General features: G+C 45.5%; 1 protein-coding gene across 1 annotated transcript in view; it reads left to right on the top strand.

The window, feature by feature from the left end:
- Positions 1-22,302, top strand: part of drosha (drosha ribonuclease III) — a 79,357-nt gene that overhangs the window by 25,564 nt on the left and 31,491 nt on the right. Inside the window, exons 18-23 of the mRNA XM_034572023.1 lie at positions 6,721-6,859; positions 6,960-7,020; positions 7,393-7,452; positions 10,366-10,465; positions 12,215-12,317; positions 19,068-19,138. Coding sequence (XP_034427914.1) covers positions 6,721-6,859; positions 6,960-7,020; positions 7,393-7,452; positions 10,366-10,465; positions 12,215-12,317; positions 19,068-19,138 — 534 coding nt within the window. The remainder of the gene's footprint in view (positions 1-6,720; positions 6,860-6,959; positions 7,021-7,392; positions 7,453-10,365; positions 10,466-12,214; positions 12,318-19,067; positions 19,139-22,302) is intronic.

Here is a 22,302-nt window from a genome sequence, read left to right as displayed (position 1 = left end):
GGCCTCAGAAGTCAGCTGAGGTAACCCACACAGCGGCCTGAGTCACATCTCTGCAGCGAGCAGCCCGGGTCTGCTGTGAGTTGCGGTGACAGTAGTCAGGACAACAACAGCCTCCACCGTAATGCCAGCTCTCCCTTGTCAGGTCTGCAGCCTCAAGCTGTGTGCTCTTGGAGTAAGCCCCACGGCTGCCTCCAGCAATATTGAAGAGCTGTCATAACCTGATACATTAGAAATCAATGTGTTGTAGCCTATACAGAGTTAAAAAGGGAAAGGATGCATTAAGATCTGCTCAAGGCCCTTTGTGTGTGTGTGTGTGTGTGTGTGTGCGTGCGTGTGTGTGAGTGACTGCGCAGCGCTCTGGGTGTGTTTATGTGCGCACATTTTCAGGTATTGATCAATGATTGGCCTTTTGCTTGTCCGTATAATGACGACCTGTCATTATGGGCACTGAAAGGGAAACACTGACCCGCTGCCAGCGGCCGACTTGCTGTGGCCCTCTCACTGAGGAGACGCCCATTTGAGTTTGACATCTCTGTCTCTTGGGGACAAGTTAATGGATTTATCCCCTCCCCTCCTCTTTCTCATTCGGTTCCTTCATCTCCCCCCCCCCCCCCCCCCCCCCCAAAAAAGACAGACAAACAAACAAAAGAAAAACGCAATCAGTTTGATCATGACAGCTCACACACACACACACACACACACACACACACACACACACACACACACACACACGACTCTGCAGTGTGTGTTGCCTGTCTGTCTGCGTCGCAATTCTATCCACTGAGGTGTTAATGCCATGACATTGCTCTTTGTGTGTTGTGTGTGTGTGTGTGTGTGTGTGTGTGTGTGTGTGTGTGTGTGTGTGTGTGTGTGTCTGGGCTGTCAGCAGTTCACCACTACTGGGACTGAAATGGCCGAAGTCGGGAGCCATCATCGCTGGGCTTATAGCCCCCTCCGCATCGACTGCACACACACATCGGTGGCTAATGTCCCACGGTACACACACTTCCTGCCCAGATAGGTTTGGACAGAACGGCTGCGGCGGTGAAATGGTGCCTGTTCAAACAGCCTTCTTCGAGTCAGAGCTCATTTCAGATCCGCCATCACTTCCCATTTGCCTCCTCTCTGATGGGATGATCACATTTAATGAGTTGAATGTTTTCCAGTGGCAGTCTATTCATTGCAAACACGACACATGGCACCACTCTTTGATTGCATTACTATGGATTGAACTCCGATACAAGCTGCGCGTGCTTTGAATTTATTATATTTATGTAGTTGTGTGTATGTGATGGGTGAGTTTTAAACTTTTTTCAAGCTAGAAAAGTGGTTGTAAAAACAAAATAGTAATAAAAGTAAATACACAGTAAGTGAATCGTAATATGCATAAATACAGTTTGACAAAAGGTAATTGAAGACTCGGTGATCATAAAGAGTGGAGGATTATATATGTGGGTTCATATCGGGTGAGTGGAGGGAGGCCTGGTGTTTGAAAGTTGTGAGGAAAAGTTTGCATTAACTTTCAAAGCTTAACTTACTCTACTGATACAGAAAATGTTTAAGTTGAACAATTTCTTTATTAAATATGGGTATTTTCTAGTTTTTCATGACCTCCTGTATGTTTTTGCTTTCCCTCTGTACCGTCTAAAGATATTCACCGGACTTCGGTTGCTTAAATTTCACAAAAAAACTGCAAACATTAGGATGTGTGATTGACGGGGGCCAACTCTGGGAACAGTCTTCTGAACCGTTACTGGGTTTAAGTCTCCTTTTGAGTTCTTTTCCAGGATGATTGACATCGGCCAAGCGTGGAAATATTAATGAGCGTTGGTCGAGCACGGCCATGCAGGAGATTCCCCTGGAGAATGAGATGATTGCCTCTATGCAACTGCGTGTTGCGAACAGTAAAGGCACTGACAGCATAATATATACCAGTGTTAAGTGTTTTGACATTATCAATTCCAACTGGCACTCCGTCCTGGTGAGCTCGAGCTGTGGTTACTCTTAAAGAAGTATTTTTTCCGCGGAGGAACGGGACTCGGGTGGTCGTCCTCGGTTCGGGACCGTCGAATTGGTTTTTCCGAATGGGGAATCTTTGTTCTCGCCATGAAGAGTAATGAGCTGTGCTCCCGTTGAAGGAAACGATAATTTATTTCCCTTGTTTCATATTTTCCTCAGAAGAGATGAAAGCGGCTGATCATCTGGGAAACCGCAGAGTTTGTACAGGAGCAGTGCTTGTTTCCAGCTCGTTCCCTCTAATGTTTTAATGAAAGAATATATCTGTGAATCAATACTGCAAGAACATATGTCGTAAATTCATAATCACTCTGCCAAACTGCGTCAGTGCGAGCATCATTTGATCCTGAGTGCAGCAACACACCTGTTACTGCATTACCGTGCAGCGATCTGACCGTGGCATGAGGCAACCGACAAACACACAGCCTCTGCAACCCCCCCCCCCCCCGGTACCGGTCGAGCAGAGGCCCTTTGAAGCTCCTCTTCTAAGAGCCTCCCCTTTAAACATTTAACATTTAAAACTTAGGGGGTGGGGTGGGTTTGGAGAGACATGTGTTCATGGTCGCCACATGCTCCCGCATACCCCCACATCCACCAGACCCTCATAATCCCTCCCACCCCCCCATTGTTCCATCCCCATTCCTCACTTTTGCCCCATGCTGGCAGAATGAGAGGCATCACAGAGGATCTCAATAATTTAAGTGTACAAGTCCTCGGCCCCGGCTCTGATATCGCATGCTTTTGTTTGTGTGCCTTCATGAATGCGGCTGTGACTCCGTATACAGAGCACCTGGGTATTTTTTATCAGGTTTTTTTTATTCATGGCGATGCACGCCCAACCCGGTGATTGAGGTGTCCACCTTTTTTCCACCAGGGCTGGCTTGAATAACATTTCACAGGCTTTGAATTTATCCAGTGTTTCCTCTAAGAGTTGTTTTAGCAGCCGGGGCACTGCGGCCGTTATGGAGCCTAAGTCTTAAATGCTGCGTATCAGATTTTATATGTCAAGTATATGGCACATATTAATCACACTGGCCATACAGTTGTGATGCCCATAAACTAAATCAACTCAAATTACACATCAGCGGAAATTATTGATGCCAGCACTGACCAATCAGTGATCTGGAACACGACCCAGCACCTGAGGTCGCATCTTGACTGTGATTTATACTTTATGCAGCGGGTTAACAACAGTCCCCCCCCCCCCATTGCAGATTTTGATTTATAGTTCAGCTTCGAGTTTCACCAGATGATAGCTCCACGGCCACGGTGAATGGACGTATCGTATGATCAGGCTGTATAATTATATTTCCCACAATAACCGTGTTCTGTGATTTACTGTGATGGATGGCGGTTACTTTCCCGCGGCGTCCACAGGGTTCGTCCATCGCCGCCTTAACCTCAACGAGTAGTAACATATTTTGGGGGGGGGGGGGAGTTCCACGCCAGCTGTAGTGTGGCTACTCCTGTCACTCTCTTAGGCTTGGAAGTTAACACACAGCTATAAATCCAGCCTCATGTCAACATGCCTGTCGTTATGATTGACCAGTGGACCAAGATAGAAAAGAAAATGTTAACCATGAAATAACTAATTCTTTTTGGTGAACGGAGGCCAAAGGAAATGAGTGAATCTTTGGAATCGAGTTCTCCAAAACCCTGCAATTTTGTTTGATGATTATCTTACATTTGCTTCTCACATAAAAAAATCAATTATAGCTGCTTTTAAGAAAACTAATAACATTGGAGATCTCTCGGAGGAAGTTATCCTCACTCCCACAGAGACAAAATCTTTAAACCATTACCTCAAGTGCTCTGTGAATCCAACATAATGACACCTGCAACAAAACTGAGTCAAGAATGAAAGTGACAAAATACTCCGATAACAGTTTGGACTTTTGAATTCTTTCTTTTTGGACCAAAATGACAAAGTGCTGACAATAAGAAAAGGTTGTTTTCACATGTTTTATCAGAAATGAACACAGAGGACGATAAGGAAATATTTGGCCTCAGTCCATTCAATCTGTTGTGTGTACTCCTGACTTACTTTACTACACACACTACAAACGTTATATATACATAAACCATCGTGGATGATGCAGTACACAGCGATGACATCGTTGTCTTCAGGGTAGTTTGCTCATCAGTTCCATGAGTGGCTTTCAGTCAAGCCTCTCGCTCTCCACTGAGCGATGATGTTTATTCCTGTTTAGCCAAAAGGAAATTGAGCAGCAGCAGCAGCCGTGTGATCACTGAATCCAAATCCCTGCGATACTTTTAACGGAGTCATTATGTTGACAGGAACAGTTGCAGTTGTCAATCCCCTCCGCAGACCGGGCTCTGAAAGCCAGTGCTGCTGTTGGATGTTTTCCTCAGCTGCGAAGGACCTGCGGTGTTTACAGAACAACTGATGTATTTCGCTTGATACGTCTCCTTTAGACTCCGCACTCTGTAGTGCAGGCTGTGTAGTAGGCAGTCATTGACTTGTGTCTGACACAGCACAATGGGGGAGCAGAAATTGGAAACTGACGTGGTGGTGGTGGTTGTTGTTGTTGTTGTTGTTTTCATTTATATTTTTTATCGAACTGTCAACGCGGCGCTGAGAGTTGCTAGATTTGTGCTTGTGTCATGTCAAATTACTAGCTCTTTTCCTCACTCAAACAAACATAAATAAAAAGGCTGTTCCTCTTAACCACAGGAAAGAAATACAGCTGCTGTTGAATTTGTCGTGTCTGTGTTCAAGGCTACAAAGCTGAAGGCCTCTTGAGCAACCATAAATATTGAAACCTCTCTGTTAACGTTTTACATATATATCTCATTGGAGCTTGAAATTGATTTGAAGTTGGCTGAAAGGAGACAAGCATTTTGAAAAGAAAGCCCAAGGGGGAGAGTAGATGGATTTCTTTTTATTTTTTTGGGGGGCTGAGATTAACATTCTCATAATGTAAGATTGATAAAGGCTTGACATATCCTACTGAGCCCTATCTTTCTCCTTTTTTCTTTCCTCAGCGAGTTTTGAGTTCAGCCGCAGCCGTCTTTCCAGGCACAGCAGTTTTTGTCCTCTCTTCAAACAAAGCAGAGTGTTGACTAATGCGCTTCGGTTCCTTCAGGGTTATTTTACCTTAAATTCCCACTTCGGGAAGGTTTGAAAGTTTGAGTCATTAATTTTCATACAAACAACTCTCACCGTGACGAAGAGGCAGCGGGGACATTCGCTGTCTTTCTGTCGTAGCGTCTCCACCTTTCGTTTTGGTTTTTCGAGCCAGTGCCGATCCAAAATCTGTTGGTTTATTAGCTCTGATCAGTGTTACTGTTTAAAATATACTGTCTATTGGCCCTTTTGTGACCAGTAACTTAAGGCGCTGTCGCACCAACCTTCTTTGGTTCAGACCTTCAGACTTTTCAGTTTAGTCCGAACCAAAAATATCAGGTGTGAAAGGTTCCTCGGACCAAGGTCAAGACCGACAGACCAGAATTCAGTCCGACCACAAGAGACGATGTCAATGTGAAGTATAGAGACGACCGGACGTGCGTATGTCAGACAACCTTCAATCAACAATGGAGCAGAGACGTGAGGCTCTGACCTGAACTCAGCAACTGCGGTGTATGTCTGAAAGCCTCTTTTGTGAGTTCCTGTTCCTAACCTGACCACATCTGAATAACCGTGAAGGTGAAGTTATTTAGACCGAGAAATAAATTGCTTCTTTTTTTTTTGTTGCTCTAGATAAGACGACACAATCTCTCCCTGCATGTTTTTATGTAATTTTCTGCTCAGATTTTTAAATGGAAGCTGCGAAGCGGATGTGCAGAGGTGGGATAACAGACAAGATGCCAAAATAAAGTACTTGTTTTTTGTTTTGAAGAGAGAATTAGTCTCAAATTCAGTCCCTGGCTTGTGTCTCACCTCTTACGCAGCCGGGCCTGTCATGGCGTGAAGTAGCTGTGAATGTTGGATTATCGGATTCAGAAAGTCACAGATGCGGTCGCACACAAGCCTCCCTTATCCCGATGTCAGAAAGGTGCGAGGGGGATTTAGTTGCCGAAGCTAATGGACCGTCCAACGAGCAGATCAGAGGCCACTTCAGATTTGTTGTCTAGAGTGCGTGTGTTTTACAGAATTGGCCAACAGCCCAAATGTGTATCCATTGTTTTCGCCGCCTGTGTTGCAGAATCGCACTCGCTCGCTTTTTTTCCATGGTGCTTCTCTGTTGCTGTGTCGCTCGTAGCACAGTTCACTGGTTTCTTCAATTGCTCTGGTTTCTTCAATTTCTCAAAACAAAAGAGGAGAGACAACGGCCCAGAAAACTCACAGGGCAACAGGACGTCGCCCTGCATCTCGCGAATGCCTTCTGGGCTGCGCTTATACACCCTGTGAATGTTGGATTGCAACAGATCGTTACTGATGACGTATTTTCCGATATGAAAATGATCTGAATTCTGAATTAAAAAGCAACTGCACCTGCTTCAGAAAGTAACTCGCTCTCATTCATCCAGTGTTTAACGAACGTGAGGCTATTGTTTGCAGTAGGACTTCATAGTGAGATTATTTTGCAGAATACGAAACACAGCAATGGAAGTAAAGTATATTTAGACTCTATTTTCCCCGGCGTAGACACGGGTGAGGTTTGTTGGTCCATAAAAATGGTCCTGTATTGAGAAGTGATAAATTACGGCTGTTTGCTTACCCGCTTCCTCTCTCTCCTCCAGCTGGCCATGACTCACCCCAGTCACCACCTCAACTTCGGCATGAATCCAGACCACGCCCGCAACTCGCTCTCCAACTGTGGCATCCGCCAGCCCAAGTACGGCGACAGGAAGGTCCATCACATGTACATGAGGAAGAAGGGTGGGTGTTTGTGTTTCATTTGTCTCTCTGTCAAATGACCAGTCCGTCTCTAAGTGTCCCCGACCCTTCAAACCTGCGGATCTCTCTTCTATTTTTTCAGGAATCAACACATTGATTAACATCATGTCTCGTCTGGGGCAGGATGACCCCTCCCCGTCCAGGTAGGCCGCCCGCCGGCACATATCTGTTCATGCCATCACTGACCACGGGAGCAATCAAAGGGACGATTCTTGTGATTAATATACCCGGCAGGCCTGCTGACAAGAAAATTAACTTTAACTGTGCAAGGAAGGGATATCTCGGGGGAAATGAAATGAGCTAATTTTAAGGGCAGTGACTTACTTATTATTGAATGTGAGCTGCTGTTCTTCTCAGAGCACTGATGAGGTGAGCAGCAGCATGTGTGCGCCTCTCTGTCTGTGTGTGTGTCTGTGTGTGTGTGTGTGTCTGTTTGCATAAAGTCCGTCTTTCTTGCAACTTCTTCAACTGCCTTCACATCTCCACCTTCCCACCTTCCCCCTTCCCGCCCCCAGGATCAATCACAACGAGAGACTGGAGTTCCTGGGCGATGCTGTTGTCGAGTTCCTCACCAGGTGAGAAAGTGCTGGCGCATCTTTGATAGACGCAACCGCTAATTGAAGCCGACTACAACACTCAGCCTTTCTTATCCCCCTCCGCTCCCTCCTCACCCCTCTCTCACTCCGGTTCTCCCCCTCTCATCGTCTACATCTATCTGTGTCTGTCACAACCACGCTCCTCTCCATATTTTGGACTTATTCATAGACAGTGATTTACTGGTAATTGGAAAGGGGATGTAATTTTTTCTTCCCTTCCTTACCCCCCCCCCCCCTCCCTCTAACGGCCTGAAATTTTCCATGACAACTTGCAATTAGCTGTCCAGAGCTGCTGTCTCGAATGCTGACTGTGTTATTGACTCCCAGGTGAGTGCGAGCGTTGCTGCCCGGCACTTATCTGAGCACAGCGCTAATTATATGTAGCCATTATTAATCGCATAGACTACCTGCTAGTGTGTGAGCGAGCTGCCCACCAACCAACTGTACCTCCTCGTTTTCGTCTGAGTGGATGTTATTAGTGGAATATATATAAGGAAAAAAAAAGCTGCTTCCTGTGTTTCCACACGGCTTAGCACACTCGCATGTACACACACCGGTTTGCGAAAAAAAAGGGGGAACAGATTTTTATCTGACTTTCATTTGCCCAACAGCATAACTCCTGCGACCAAAATGCAATTTGTAACCATCGATGCTAACACTTCCACAACAGTGAACATTCAGGAGCGGGATTAAACCTTAATAGGAAGTGACACAGTGGTACACAGAACACTGCTTCTGCTCCTTATGCGGCGAGGGCAGCCTCACTAAGAAGGTGGTTAGCCTCCGTTTCTCTGGATATCTCCGGGCATGTTTTGCCACGTTCCCTCCTTCTTCCCCCTCTTCCTCGGCCTCCCTCCTTTGATTGTTAGCGTCCGACGAGACATGCTTGGCCTACGCTCTGGCCCTCTGAATTATTTATCAGCCTCTTGTCCAGTTAAATGGGTACAGCAGATCCAGCCAACTGCCTCGTGCAACGCCACTGCACACTGCCCTTGGAGGCTATCTGTGCTTCTGCTGTCTGCTCCTAACACAGGGAGTTAGTGTTGAACATGGGGCGGGGGGGGGGGCACAGGATGATTTTTCTCTTTTATCAGCGTCAGCAAACGATGAGGAAAAACTGCACTTGCAATATTTGTCGTGTATCGTCTGAGAGCGATTAAATATTTCATCCGGGGGTTGGGAAAGATCAGGTACGTTTTTAAATGAGCAATAATTATTAAAGGCTTGAGAAGGAAAACTAGAAATCCTCCCTGTAGTTGCTACAGGAGCGGATCACATCTGTTTTTGGGTCCGTGAGACATAAAGTTTAAGAATCGCTGCTGCTGCTGCTGCCGAAGATGTAAGGAAAAGCACAATAAATAATGGATGACAGATGAGACTCCGAGCGGCTGCCTGCCACAGCCTCTGTGTTCACTTAACGACCCTCAGATGTAGAGTGTGGTCAGTGAGGGCAATAGTTCACTGCATCTTAAAGAACTACGAACGAGGACATTTAAAGGACACACATCCTGCTCACGTTCAGGTTCATCACTTTTATTGGTGTTATTATTTGAAAAGGAAAACGCATCACTCTCTTTATACTGTCCGTTACTGCAGCTCCTTTTTTCAGCCTCTGTCTGAAACATTTCTGTGAATGCAAAAGTTCTGCAAAGTTGAAAAGTTTGTGGTAAAGTGAACTCCTCCACTCCACAGAAAATACTGGAGCTCCTAAAACTCCTCGTGGAAATCATGAGGTCGTGACATGACATCACATTCGGAAATTCGCCACGTCTAACTTCATTATAAATTCAAAAGGAAGCACAATCATCAATTTCTTACTTTCTTACATCACATTTGAACGTTTACGATAACTAGAGTCCTGGGTGGTCAAGGAGGCCATAACCCAGTTGATGTGAGTGTGTGTGTGTGTGTGTAGCATGTGGGTCTGGTCAGGGGTGATGGTTCAGATGATTTGACTTGGAGATAATAGCGGGTAACGTTGTCTGGTACGGAGCTATGCAGGGTTGGGTTTGCAAAAATGGACCCGTGCAGGACTCGGTGGCACACTCCCTTACAAAGCCACGTTCTGAAAACAGTTGACCAATCATACGAGAGTGGGTCAGCTGACAAACAACAGTACACTGGGCTTCATTGGGAGAAGAGAAAGGAGCTAATAACTCTATAACTCACTAGAGGAAAGAAACACTGAAAACACGTCATCTGTCTCATTTAAGCTTACGGCAAATAAATAAGGTCCCAATCTGCTTCTGAGGAATATGTACAAACATGTTCTTTGTACCTGGAGGACGGCGTGCGGCCCAGTCAGCCAGTTAGTGTGACTGACATGTTCACCAGCAAAAAAAAGAGGGACTCTGCTGGAATTATTTCCCATTACTCTCAAGTGTTTTTTATTAATTCCAAGTGCTCTGTTTCCACAGTAAGATCACAATACTCTTGACAAATAGACCTCTCGTGAATTTGGAAAACAGAACGCCACCTGCTCGTCTCTCTTTGCATTGATTAGAAATGACTGAATTAAATGGCCTGTTTTAATTCAAATGAAATCAAATGACACGCAGCGGTTAGGGAGATGCTGGACCGTAATGAAAATGGAACCTGCTCTCCCGGAACCCAGCTGTGGAACCAGCGAAGCGACTGCTTTGGGGGGGGGGGGTTCCAGCACAGACCTGGAGAGGCTGGAAATCTCTGGAAAATGGATTAAGTGGTCTTGATAAATTGGGTAAATGCCGGACGAGGGAGAATGACAGAAACGTCTCTTTACATTAAGGTCACATTACTGCTGCTTTTTGAAAAACAATCCTCAGAGAAGAAACTAAGCGATTTATATCGAAAAATAACCATGAAATCTGAGATCCAGTGAGTCTAACCTGTTTTTCATTTCTCTTCCCACAGTGTCCACCTGTACTACCTCTTCCCCAGTTTAGAGGAGGGCGGCCTGGCCACGTACAGAACAGCCATCGTGCAGAACCAGCACCTAGCCATGCTAGCAAAGGTAAACGCCGCTCCTGCACCTCCTAACAACTCCTCCCTCCGCAGGTCAGGACGATGAAAGGTCCGCGAACCGACAGGAGAACCTGTTTGAGACGGTGTTATTGTTTTTGAGTCTCGCTGTTATGACTTCGCTTCCATCTAAGGGGGCGCTGGGGAAAAGTGTAATTTTGTCTTGCTGCCATTCCCACCCCTTTTTCGCCCCTTCAGGTTTGTAATTGGAGATAAAAGGTTGTTGTTTTGGAGGACTAGACCAGTGCAGCTGGGGTCCCAGTGGGCCCCTAGAGGTCTTCCTGAAACACTCTCCAGTTCCTGTTATCACCAGACCCCCTTGCTTCTCTCCCTCCCGCTCGCTGGCAGCACGGTAGAGCCAAGCCGCACTCACTGGCACGTTTGTAAAGAACACAACAATAATCGTCCCGTGATGTGAAGAAAGCAATTAAAAACTTCAATCTTTCATGTTGCTCCCCGCTGAATACAAAGATGCAGCCGCCCGAATCTGCATTAGTGCTGTGTAGCAGTTTGGCTTGTTTCAATTTGCCGCTCGCGGTAAAGTGAGTGTGATACAGTGTTGGACGTTGCCAAGTTGTTTACCAGGCTCCTCTAAAGCCGTCTGCTCAAGAACACTCGCAATTATCTTTCAAAAAAATTATCTTCTGCGAGCAACAGCACAATCCACCACTTCACTCGGAAAGGCTTAAAAGTCAGAACGGGTTCCCTCTGAGTTGGAGTATTTATGAATTGTGATTTAATTTGTGTGTGTGCAATCACGGGAGGTGGGATACCACCAACAGTTAGCAGCCGTAATTAAATAGCACCCTGACTGTTTTTTGGTGGGTAATCATCTGTGGTGCACTGCCAGGGAAGTCAAGTTGGGCTACTTCTGACTTGGCTCAGAGAAACAGTTGGAGAAAGTTTGACTGACCCACACATTAGAGACTTGCAGACTTATTTACATGAAATCCAGACGTAGTCACTATTTTTATTGCAGTCGGATTGTGTACATCTTTATTCTCAAGTAGTTTCATCAAACAGATCCACTGAAAGTTCAGTGTAAGAACATCGTAGAAAGAAATGAAACATTTATGAGTGTGTTGAATTTGGTGCAGATCCAAATACAAATCTGTATCTTGTGAATTTAAACGTTTCATAAGGAGACTGTTGGGCCCGGGTGGAGTTATGAGCTCTCTGTTCTATTTGTACATCTGAAAACATTCACAGGTAGACGACAGTATTACAGAGATAAATAGGACATTGGATGTTGTGATAATATTACAAAAGATAATGGAGGTGGACGCTCTGTGGTTTTTTTAGAAAGCGTTTCACCAGTGTAAGAACTGACTTACTTTTCATCGAGAATGAAGGTCAGCCACTCTACCATTTCACAATTTGTCCAGGGATTATCCAGCGCCTGTGTGTGTGTGTGTGTGTGTGTGTGATTTTGTGCATGCATGTATGCACATGTGTGAACATTTTCCTTGTGTGCCGGCTTAGTGCATCATGCCACAGCTGGACAACACATGGGCACATCTGTCAGTGCCATGAAATAGAACCTTTTGCAGCAAGGTCGGGCAATCTTTCTTATTTCCCTCGAGTTTTTTCTGCCCTTTTTATCCCCCCCCCCCCCCCTTCTTCTTTTCCGTGGAGAGCCAACGAAAATGTGCAATACCAAAAAATGCTATTACTTTTTAAAGAGGCTATTACCGAGGTGTCGGTGGTGGCACGCTGATATGAATGTGTTTGTCTTTCACAGAAACTGGAGTTGGATCGCTTCATGCTCTACGCTCACGGACCGGATCTGTGCCGGGAGTCGGACCTGCGACACGCCATGGCCAACTGCTTCGAGGCTCTTATCGGTGAGATTCCCCCGCGAGACAAAGATAGAAACCCACGGGGTGATGGTTTGTGCAGGAGACCACGAAGAAAAAGAGGAATAAATCTTTGAGTGAACTTGATATGTAAATCCATTTCTGAAAGGACTGATTTACATTCACTGAAAACAAATACTGTCTCTCTGCTCTTATTAGCACAACACAAAAGTGAGTCGGGGCACAACACTCTTTAATGCTACTAGTTTTAGTGAAGTGCTGCTTTGCCGGACTTTGATTTATCTGAAATGCTTTTATGCGTTAAGTGTACCTGCTAACTTCATGAAGCTCGGATATAAAGCGGAATCGTTTAATCGTTTAATTCAGGTTTTTGTGTTAAAGTGTGTAAATAGCTGCAGCGGATTTCCCATTAGGCCGTGGAAACATTACGCAGCTGTATCGATCTCAGGAGATGTGGTTTGACCTCTGGCTGGACAGGCAATCCCCAGAGTGCCGCTCTCCTTTGCCCACACCAAACACATACACAGGCTCGCTATTCATCTTGATAGCGGTTTCAGTGATAGAGTTTGTGCAGTGATTAGGACCCTGTGCTGGAAACCACACACTCACAGCAAAAGTCTCTCTCACACACACGCACACACACACACACACACACACACACACACACACACACACACACACACACACACACACACACACACAATCTCTCAGTGGTGACGATCTCCTTCTCTCCATCCAACCCCATGGGCAGCGCTGAGCTAAGCCTCACTCCTGGAGAACTGCAGAGTCGGCAGCTTTCCTCGTCTTATCACCATCTTGATTGAACCAGTTCAGCCATCTCCGCGCTCCCCTGATGATAGATACAGAAAGTGGGTGGCTTTAAAGAGATCTTCCTCGCCTCCCTCTTCCCTGCGCCGAAAACAGCAGCGTGCGACGAGCAGCGGGGGAAAAGTGCTGACTGGCACCATGGCCCCCTGTCGGCCCCGGGGCCCCCGCACTTGTTACGGGTTCATTATCGACAGAGACGGAGTCATAATCTATTCTGTCCCCGTGGCTGTCCCCGCCTCAGTGCTGCTACACATCCAGCGAAGGTAGCGGGGGCCACGACACTGGATGCCTCGCTTCATTCCTTCCTTCCTCCTCGCGGTCTCATTTTCTGTCTGAGATTTCAACTTAATAAATGTGATGAATAAACAAGGTTGGCGGATATAAAGGAACCTGTGAGAGAACCGCTGTCAGAGAGCACCCTGTGGTGATGAGTTTTAGATTGCTAACTCAAAGATATCAGCAGCACCCCCCCCCCCCCCCCCCCCCCCCCACTCACCAGAGACACACATGCTGAGGGGCAGAGCGCGCACACGTGCACGCACAGTCGAAACATTCAAAGTCACTTGCATTGAGAATGCCGTCTGATGTCGCGTCTCTTCTTTCACAGAGACTTTTGTCATCTTCATTTCAGTTTTTCAGCTCAAACGCCTCCTTTAAGACCTCGCTGTCGAACAGGCTGTCTCCACCCTCCTCCCTCCCCGACTTACCCTTTATGTTCCTTTGCATTCCTCCGTCTCTCTCCCCACCCCCCCCCTGTGATCTAGAGTTTGGGTGTTATTAGGTGAACGACGTGCCACGCGGATGATGAGTCATCCTGTCACTCTGTCATCTCCTCCTCCTCGCCCTCCAGCCCCTGTGACGATTCTCTCACTGAACTGAGCATTTTCCACTTGCACGACAAACGACCGAGCGCTCGCACGTGCCTTCCGATTGGTGCAGGGGGCACACAAACGCTGTCATTTCACCCTCACACGTGCCTCTCTGTCTGACATCAGACGTCAAACCAACACTTTTCCAAAAGCAGCGGGCTGCACATCATCATGCTCTTGCAGATGTGTCGCTGGCTTGTTGTCTAAAGGTACCATCTTCTTTTTTCCTTTTTAACAAGTCGTTTTTTTTTTTACCTCCAGCTCGCACATGCGTTTAATTCAAATCTTCCTCTTTTCTAAGACTCCTGTTTTGAAAGCCGCGATGGAATATGACCCGCTCATAATATTTCCAAGGCCCTGGCAGATAGCTTTAACGGCTTACTATGCATGTTTTCTGACCTTTGTTTTATTTGTTTCTCAGCCACAGTGACCGTTGAACCTGGGCTGTGTTGGAAATGGCAGATAATCTCCTGCTTTGCATGGGCAAAGCTTTCTGTGCACGGAGCCGAGAATGTGTCTATCTGCTAACCCTGAGGCAGGGCCATTCTGCTGCTCGAGACAGAGAGAAAGAAAGGGAGAGAGCCAGAGAGAGAGGAAGAACGGAGGGAGTGAAATAGAGGAATGGAAAGCAAAGGCATCTGCAATGCAAATGGGTGCCCTGCAACCCTGAATAATTCAAAGTGTTGAATGGAAATCTTGCTTTTCTGATCCCCCGTCATTAACTTCTGCCGGAGTGGGCCATTCTCATTTAGGCTCTTTTGGCCTGTGCGCCTTCCATTCTGTACCCCCCCCCCCTCTCTCTCTCTCTCTCTCATCCTCTCCCTCTGTACTTTTGCTCTTGCACACTTTACCTCTTTCGTCTTTAGAAACCACTTCTCCTTCTGCTTATTCATAGAAACTCGGCGCGCCTGTTGCCCTCCCGTTTCCCTCTCAGGTCCTCTCCGCTGATAAGCCACGTCGCTTCCCTCCTACCGAACTGTTTGAAAAGAATTGTGAGAGAATAAGAAAAGAGGCCCCACTCTGTTTTTATGGCCCTAATTTCTCCGTACAGTTGATCGGTGGATTATACGCTGCCAGCAGCCATGGGGGATACAGATGGTGAACCTTTGTGAGGGCCCTCTCTAAGCTCTCCCTATTAAAAGAACGGAGAGAAAGGATTATCTCTCACTTGCTGAATATCAGATTCATACACAATACCGCCGCTGTATTCACTGAACAAGTGCTGCTCCCTTTGTTAATTGCCGCGATGGTAGCAGCAGAAGTGGAGTTGGTTTCTTTGCACGCCCTCTTTTTTTTTTTTTTTGTTTCTCCTCCTCAGCCTCTGCTCCGAGCCTCATATTTGGAAAGTAAGATGTTTGATGTGACAATGCACTCAGCCTGTCTTTGTTGCCGCTGCTGTGGTGAAAATTCTATTTTCATGTTTTGGTTTCGTTTATTTTATTTTATTTATTTATTTTGCCTTTTAATATGTTGCTTTCTGTGTCCGTCTGCTGCTTCAGCCCCCATTGAGCCGAGAGGGAGCGGCTTAATATATTATTTGATGGATTAGAGCCTGAGCGTTTTTGAATAATTCATTCTAGGTTATTAATGTGACTGTCAGCCGCTGGTGTTTCATATGCCCCTGACTCTGGGGTTTTATTGGTCACTGAAAGCCCACAGACATTGGAATTCCATTCCTAAACATAACACTGTACAGCCGGCGTGGCCGTCTGAATTAGACTGGTGACAGATGTGGAGATTCATTAGTCGCTGGCCTTCTCTGGCCATGACTGATATTCTCTGCACAGCACTGGATCAAAACTTGGGTTAAAGTTTGTTCTCTGTATTTTCTCTATGTGCTGTGAAGTTTTTTAATTCATCGGTTTAGAGGTTGAACTCGATCTGGTTCAAGTTCACTTTTTATGTCCGGTTCAAATTTAGGAAAACTAAACTGTCTCTCCACTAACTAACTCCCAATTTATTGAGTTATATGAAACTCTTAGGTTTAGTTGACTTATCATAAGTTCCCTTTACACAGAAGTCGAAATTAGTTTGAATCTAGAGAAAGACCATATGAAAGATTTAAGAAAACTAGGGTAAGCACAATCATAAAAATTTAATCTGTAATTGTTAAAGGGGTAAATGTAAAACACAAACATGTAGCTCACTTTGCAAGTTAAAAACAAAAGTGAAGAAATTAAAAAAATAACTCAGATCTAATGATTTTATTATATTTTAAATAATAGAAAATATTGTCTTGTTTGTTCTATTTCAATTTTTACATTGTGAGGAAATTATTCTGACATGAGTCTCATTCAGTTTAATTATTGAGGTCATTTCTTATTCTGAATGGTGAGAAAAAAGTTTACAAGCTAACACACAACAGTATAATTTATAATTTAATATATATTTCTATAAATACTAGATTCAGATTCAATAAACTGCAGCTGAACTCGTGTCCCGTGTGTCCTCACGTGTCACAAGGACGACCGGGGAACCCTCAAATCCCCCACGATTCTTCATCTACATATCAGGCAGGTCTGTCTCAGCTGTAGGCGTCAGTGGATTGAATTGATCTCTGAGACTGCAGAGTGATTTAGCCTGGGCATGATGCTACTGCAAGATGAGCTGCAGAGAGATGATAGCACAGAACTTTGTGTGGAGCCGGCTGGGCGTCTCTTTGTGGGCCGTGTGTATTCAGGGCGTCAGCTGCAACTTTGCAAGCTGATGGGCTGGACGGTGAAGCTCAGATCTCTGTTTCATGATTGCGGCAAGTTGTGCGATTGATTGAATCGCTTTGGGGCACACTTTTTGCACGGACAGCCTCCTTGTCAAGAGTGTTCTCGCTAGAATTAACTGCATATCTTGGTTTCTTCATCCGTGGGCCCTTTGATTGACACCAAAGGTGTTGCTTTCAGATTTTTAATACCGTTTTAAATCCCTCGAGGCTCTCCTGGTTCTCCCCCCCGTCTCCCTGCGCGCTCCCCACCTTCTCCTTCCTCCTGGAAAAAGTTTTGAAAATGTAATAAGAAGCTAAAAGTTTGGGTCTCAACAACTTTGAGGCCTCTGTTCGTGGAACTTTCTGAATTTGCTGTGTCATCAAAACACAGAGAAAACTGCCTCCCGGCCCCACCCACTCCCACGTTAGCCTCAGTGTTCACACGCATGAATGCTTTATGAGTGGGGGGGGGGGTTGAAAGACATTGAAAACGTGGTCCTGCGAGGGAGCTCTTATCCTCCCACAGCTGCTCTCCAGAGGAAACATCTGTTACGTAGTAGCGTTTGGAACTGAGGTCCACATTATGGTAAAACCACAAATCTCCGCGCCGGGTCTTAGTGGAAAACATCCTGTGATGAACCGCTCCCCCTCCAGAGCCTGCTGCGGTCGGGCCTCAGTGAGACGCCCGCCCCATCACGCCACGATTACAGAGGCCTCGCTCACTGATACACATCTGTGGCGGCGGCGGTGCTGCGTCTGTGGACCCGGAGAGGAGAGTTTAGATTTATGGGTATTGATTTATGGGCTTTTTGTGTTTGGATTTTGAGCGGTCATAAGCAGCGCAGGAAATTACTTTTTTGTTTTGTTTTTGTTTGGTCTAAAAACCTCAGTGGCTGGGACCTTCCAGAATACACAAGCCACTTCCATCCTTTTACCTCTCAACCACATTTTTACATTAGCGATGAGCCTCCAAATGAACGAGCGCCAAAGTTGCTTCTGGGTGAGACGGAGTTGTCAGGCTTAATCAAATTTTAGGAACATTTGGGCAACGGCTGGTTGTAATTTCCCACTCTGTTCAGAAGTAAAGGGCATGCGAGGAAGAAAGGTGGGGGGTGCGTGTTTGTGTTTGTCTTTGTGCTACATGGTTTGTTTGGATTTCTTTATGGGTTTTGGCTGTGTAGGCTGCATCTTCATTGTGTGTGTGCATTTGTGTGTGCGCAAATGGCCTGTTAGCCATCTGAAAACAGTTTCCCGCCCCAGATGATGAATCCCTCATATGTTTTTGATGTCATCCATGAAAGCAGTTTGTGCGTTTCGACTTGCAGCCGCACCGCGCCCCATTTCCACTGGCTCATTTATGCACATAATAAAAACTGCTGCACGATTGTATACCCAATTTGCCAGGTGGTTATTGCTTTCTAAATTGAATGAGCCACCCTAAGTGTGATGGTTCGAACTTGTATGCAGCTTAAAGGGACCATGATAGTTCCACTGATTTGAGTAGAAACAGTAGAAGAGCAAAACAACAAAAACACACAAAGGGAGACTCGACTCGTGCAAATGAGCTGCCGATCGCTGCAGAACGAGCTGGAGATGTTGCATATCAGTCACATCGATGGAGACATTTGGGAAACTTGTCTTGGTCTCTGCTTGCTGTGGCAGCAGCAGCAGCTCTCTGCAATCTGGGACCAATTTTCTATTGAATTTCTTTCTTTGTCCCTTGTCTTTTGTGGATGTGTGTGTTTGTGTGCACAACTTGTTTTTCTGTCAGAGTTCAAGTTGAATTCAACACATTCTGTGTTGTGTGTCTGCGCAGATAAGTTATACCCGAGTGTGAACGCGAGTCACAAAGAGGACACTGCACTTTTGTTCACGCTGTGCATGAATGGGTTCGAGTACACAAGTCTGCAAGTGAACCTCTGTCTGTTTGTCAGTATGGAATGCATGTGACACACACTCAAATTTGATGTTTATGTGACCTTGGCTACTTCCATCTCAGTGAGGTGGCTCCATCCCCCCCTCCTCCTCGTCGTCCTCGTCCTCCTCCTCGTCCTCCTCCTCCTCGTCCTCCTGCGCTGTGACAAGGGGGAGGTGGATCTGCCCGGGAACCCCGAGGACATTTCACCGTCAAAAAGCAATAAAAATGCACTCCTACTTTTAATAAAGCAATTATAACTCATTGCCGAGTTCAATTAATTTTAAGTTTTCCATTAGGAGGAAAGTCTGGAATTGCCTCAGAATTGCTAGAATTTTTTTACACCAGCAATGCACTGGTGGAGAGTCGTGGTTTTTTTATTATATCCTGAACAATTTCAAGGAATTACTCAACACAGTGTACATACGCTCACTTTATTGTATTGATTTCGTTTCTTCCGCCCCCAGGTGCTGTGTATCTGGAAGGAGGCCTGGACGAAGCCCGGCAGCTTTTTGGTCGACTACTTTTCAACAGCGAGGTAAGTGATAAAAATCATGAACTTTGATTTAATTTCCGCCTTTTGCCGCTTCAGTTTTATCTAGAGAAGTAATATTAACACCAAAGACTCTGAAGATGGACAACATGACGGCTCCCAAAAACCATCTCGCTCGCCATTAAACCCTGCCTCCTCCATGTTAGCAGATGGAGCACGGACCAAATGGTTTCTGGGTAGTTTTGATCAAACTGATGGATGACCATGTGCTCGTTTCCCTCCAAGTTTGGCTGTAATTAGTTATTTAATTATATAAAACTGGTTTAAACGTCATGATTGACAGATGAGGCTGAGTCTCGAGTGGGACCTGGATACCGCAGCTCTATCACCTCATGATTTCGGAATATAAATGTAGACGCGTCTTCTGCTTCATATAAAGTCTTTGGTCGACACTGATGTGAAGAACACATCAGTCACAGAGTTGAGCCGCAGACACACTCGATGATATATTCCTGTTTTGATCTGTGGATATTTTTTTGCCTGTGTTGTTTCACCAATCTTGTCTCTATTATTCGTGCAGACTGTGTTTAGGCGAAGGGCCACTTCTTCCACGATATTGAGGCCTTTCTATCCTTCGAACCTGAGATCTCACATAATCTCACTTTATCCTGCAATACTGTTCACGCGCTGTGTGTTGTGTGAACACTCAAATGCACAGTGACGACAAAAAAACAACATTTGGATAAAGCCCCTAGCAGCAGAAACAGGTTGATTTTAGCTTGTATCTTGCTAAATGAACTGGAGGTGTGTGTGTGTGTGTGTGTGTGTGTGTGTGTGTGTGTGTGTGTGTGTGTGTGTGTGTGTGTGTGTGTGTGTGTGTGTGTGTGTGTGTGTGTGTGTGTGTGCGCTGCGTGCTTGAATAATTGATGAATGGATCAGTATTTGCATTTATCTTGGCGAGAAATGTTATGAATCAAATAAATGATTGCAGCAGGTCTAGTATGTAGCAGCATAATCGTTTATAATTGGATATCGAGGGCGTTTGTCAAATATTCGGGCGGCGCCTCCCACACAGCGCCGCACACACACACAGGGAGTTGTATCAAACGTGTCTGATCGGAGTCGGTCGTCTTTGAGAGACCACATCAGAAGCCTCGGGACTTAATCTTTAAAAAACTTCTCGTCTCAAAAACAACTGAGGGAAATTATCACTAATTAGGAATCGCCCACCTGAAAGAAATTGCTAAAAGAATTTTAAAAATAAATCAGTAGTCACAAATTAATTCTTTTTAAGGTTGCAGATCAATAATCCAACCTTCTTTTTTTTTTATTTTTACCTTTTTAATTTGGAGTTTTTCTTTTCCCTTCTCACTGAAAAGGTTTTGTTTGTGTGCAGATACGAGTCCCTTGTCCTGTGTGGCCAGCGATTGTGCTTTAGTGCTGAGTGTGGAGTATTTGTTTCTGTGTGGAAAGACGGAAACGTCCTTGGGTCTGTTTTATTGTCGTCCTCTGGCCATGACAGCGGTTATCAAATTATAGAGCTGCCCTGATGTGGAGGTCTTCATTTGTGTGATGAGAGATTTCTTTTGATCAGGACCGACTCTCGAGCTGCTGAACAGATGTAGATTTTTTTTGGTTTGAATGATGCAGTTTAAATTTCTTACCATAAAGAAAGCGGTGCAGCATCTATCGGAGCAGACGGAGCGCAGAGTACATTGTGATTTAAAAAAAACAAATGGAGTCAACATATGGACGACCAGAAACACGCAAATTTTGTCTTGTGATGCAAAAGAAATCAACAGCATCGATATCCCATGGCTACAAGAGAAACCTGCTGTTCCACGTCGTCTTGATAGTCTCGCTGGTGATGGGACACGGAGCGCAGGTGTACGTTTCATCACTCAGGGAGACAACAGATGAGAGGGAAATTAGCTTCGCTTACGATAGAGTTTCCAGACGGAGCAAAAAAAAAAAAACACAGACAGGTTGTATCAGCTGTAAATTCTATGGAAAACTTAGACAAAGAATAAGATACAAGGCGCAAAAAACCCTCGTTCTTCAATAAAATCATGGTACAATTTATAATAATAACACAAGCTGAATGCCCGAACAAGGACATTCAAGCTCGCAGATGCAGACTAGACAGGAGATAAAGCGTTCAACACTTAAGTAATCACTGAGATCTTAAAATCAATTCTAAATGGAGGCCTGTGAAGCGGATGCCCAAATGGGGGATATGTGATCTATATTCTTTGTTCTACTTAAAAGGGCCTCTTCTTTTAGAGCGTGCGAGCTTTGCAGTGTATGCAAAAAAAAAAGAAATAAGAGCTAGAACCTTTAGCGAAAAGGAAAGTCAGGATCATCAGATAGGATCTAAATGATAAATGTTGATGTCTTCCGTCTTCCTTGGTACTTTTCCTGTTTTATATCGTGGATGTATTTTAAATGGAAACACTAATAAAAAAGCCTTCATATGGAGTGGAAGTCTAAACTCCTCAGGGGGCCTTGGTGGGGGAAACAAGAAAAGAAGGCTCCGCTGCTTCTTACCAAACCGAAGAAGGTCACTCTCCTCCTGCTTTACAAAGAATCCTTTACAGTGAGTAACGATATTTAAATACAGTGAAGTTAAACCACAGGTTGGGTTGTATAGAATATAGCCCTGGGTGCTGAAGGAGCATTGGCTATGTTGCATGTGACTCAGATGCACAAGAGAAGTGGTTCAAACCAAAGTTGAGTTCCTGTGGTTTGCAAGTTTTCAGAGACGCAGGCCGAGGACTGAAATAGTTTCTCTTCTCACCCCCCCCATGCTGAATCCTCCTGATGGCTGTTCTGTCACACAAACTGAGAGGAGACAGATGGACACAGACCAGAAAGCCAAACACCAGCCAGGTGGTACGATGGGGGGTGGGGAGCTGCGGGGCAGAGCAGAGACGGTCAGACAGTGTGAGATACGTTTCTATGGTCTGCAGGGTCCGCGTGCATCCGTCTATATTTCTACCTTAACATGTCGGAATGGCTCTTCACACAGCACATTACCAAACTAATGAGATGCTGTGCAAAACTGAAGGACAATGCATTTGTTCTCCGGTATGATATTCCATTCACACACATGGCTGATCAGTCCCGTACCCTCCTCGTCTGTCTGCGGCCTGCTTTCTCTTTCTCGACCTCTTTCCTTTCCGTTCTCCCCCCCCCCCCCCCCCCCCCCC

The sequence above is a fragment of the Hippoglossus hippoglossus genome, chromosome 20 (assembly GCF_009819705.1).
Source record: "Hippoglossus hippoglossus isolate fHipHip1 chromosome 20, fHipHip1.pri, whole genome shotgun sequence".
NCBI classification, from domain to species: Eukaryota; Metazoa; Chordata; class Actinopteri; order Pleuronectiformes; family Pleuronectidae; genus Hippoglossus; species Hippoglossus hippoglossus.
This window is presented reverse-complemented; position numbering and strand designations above follow the sequence as displayed.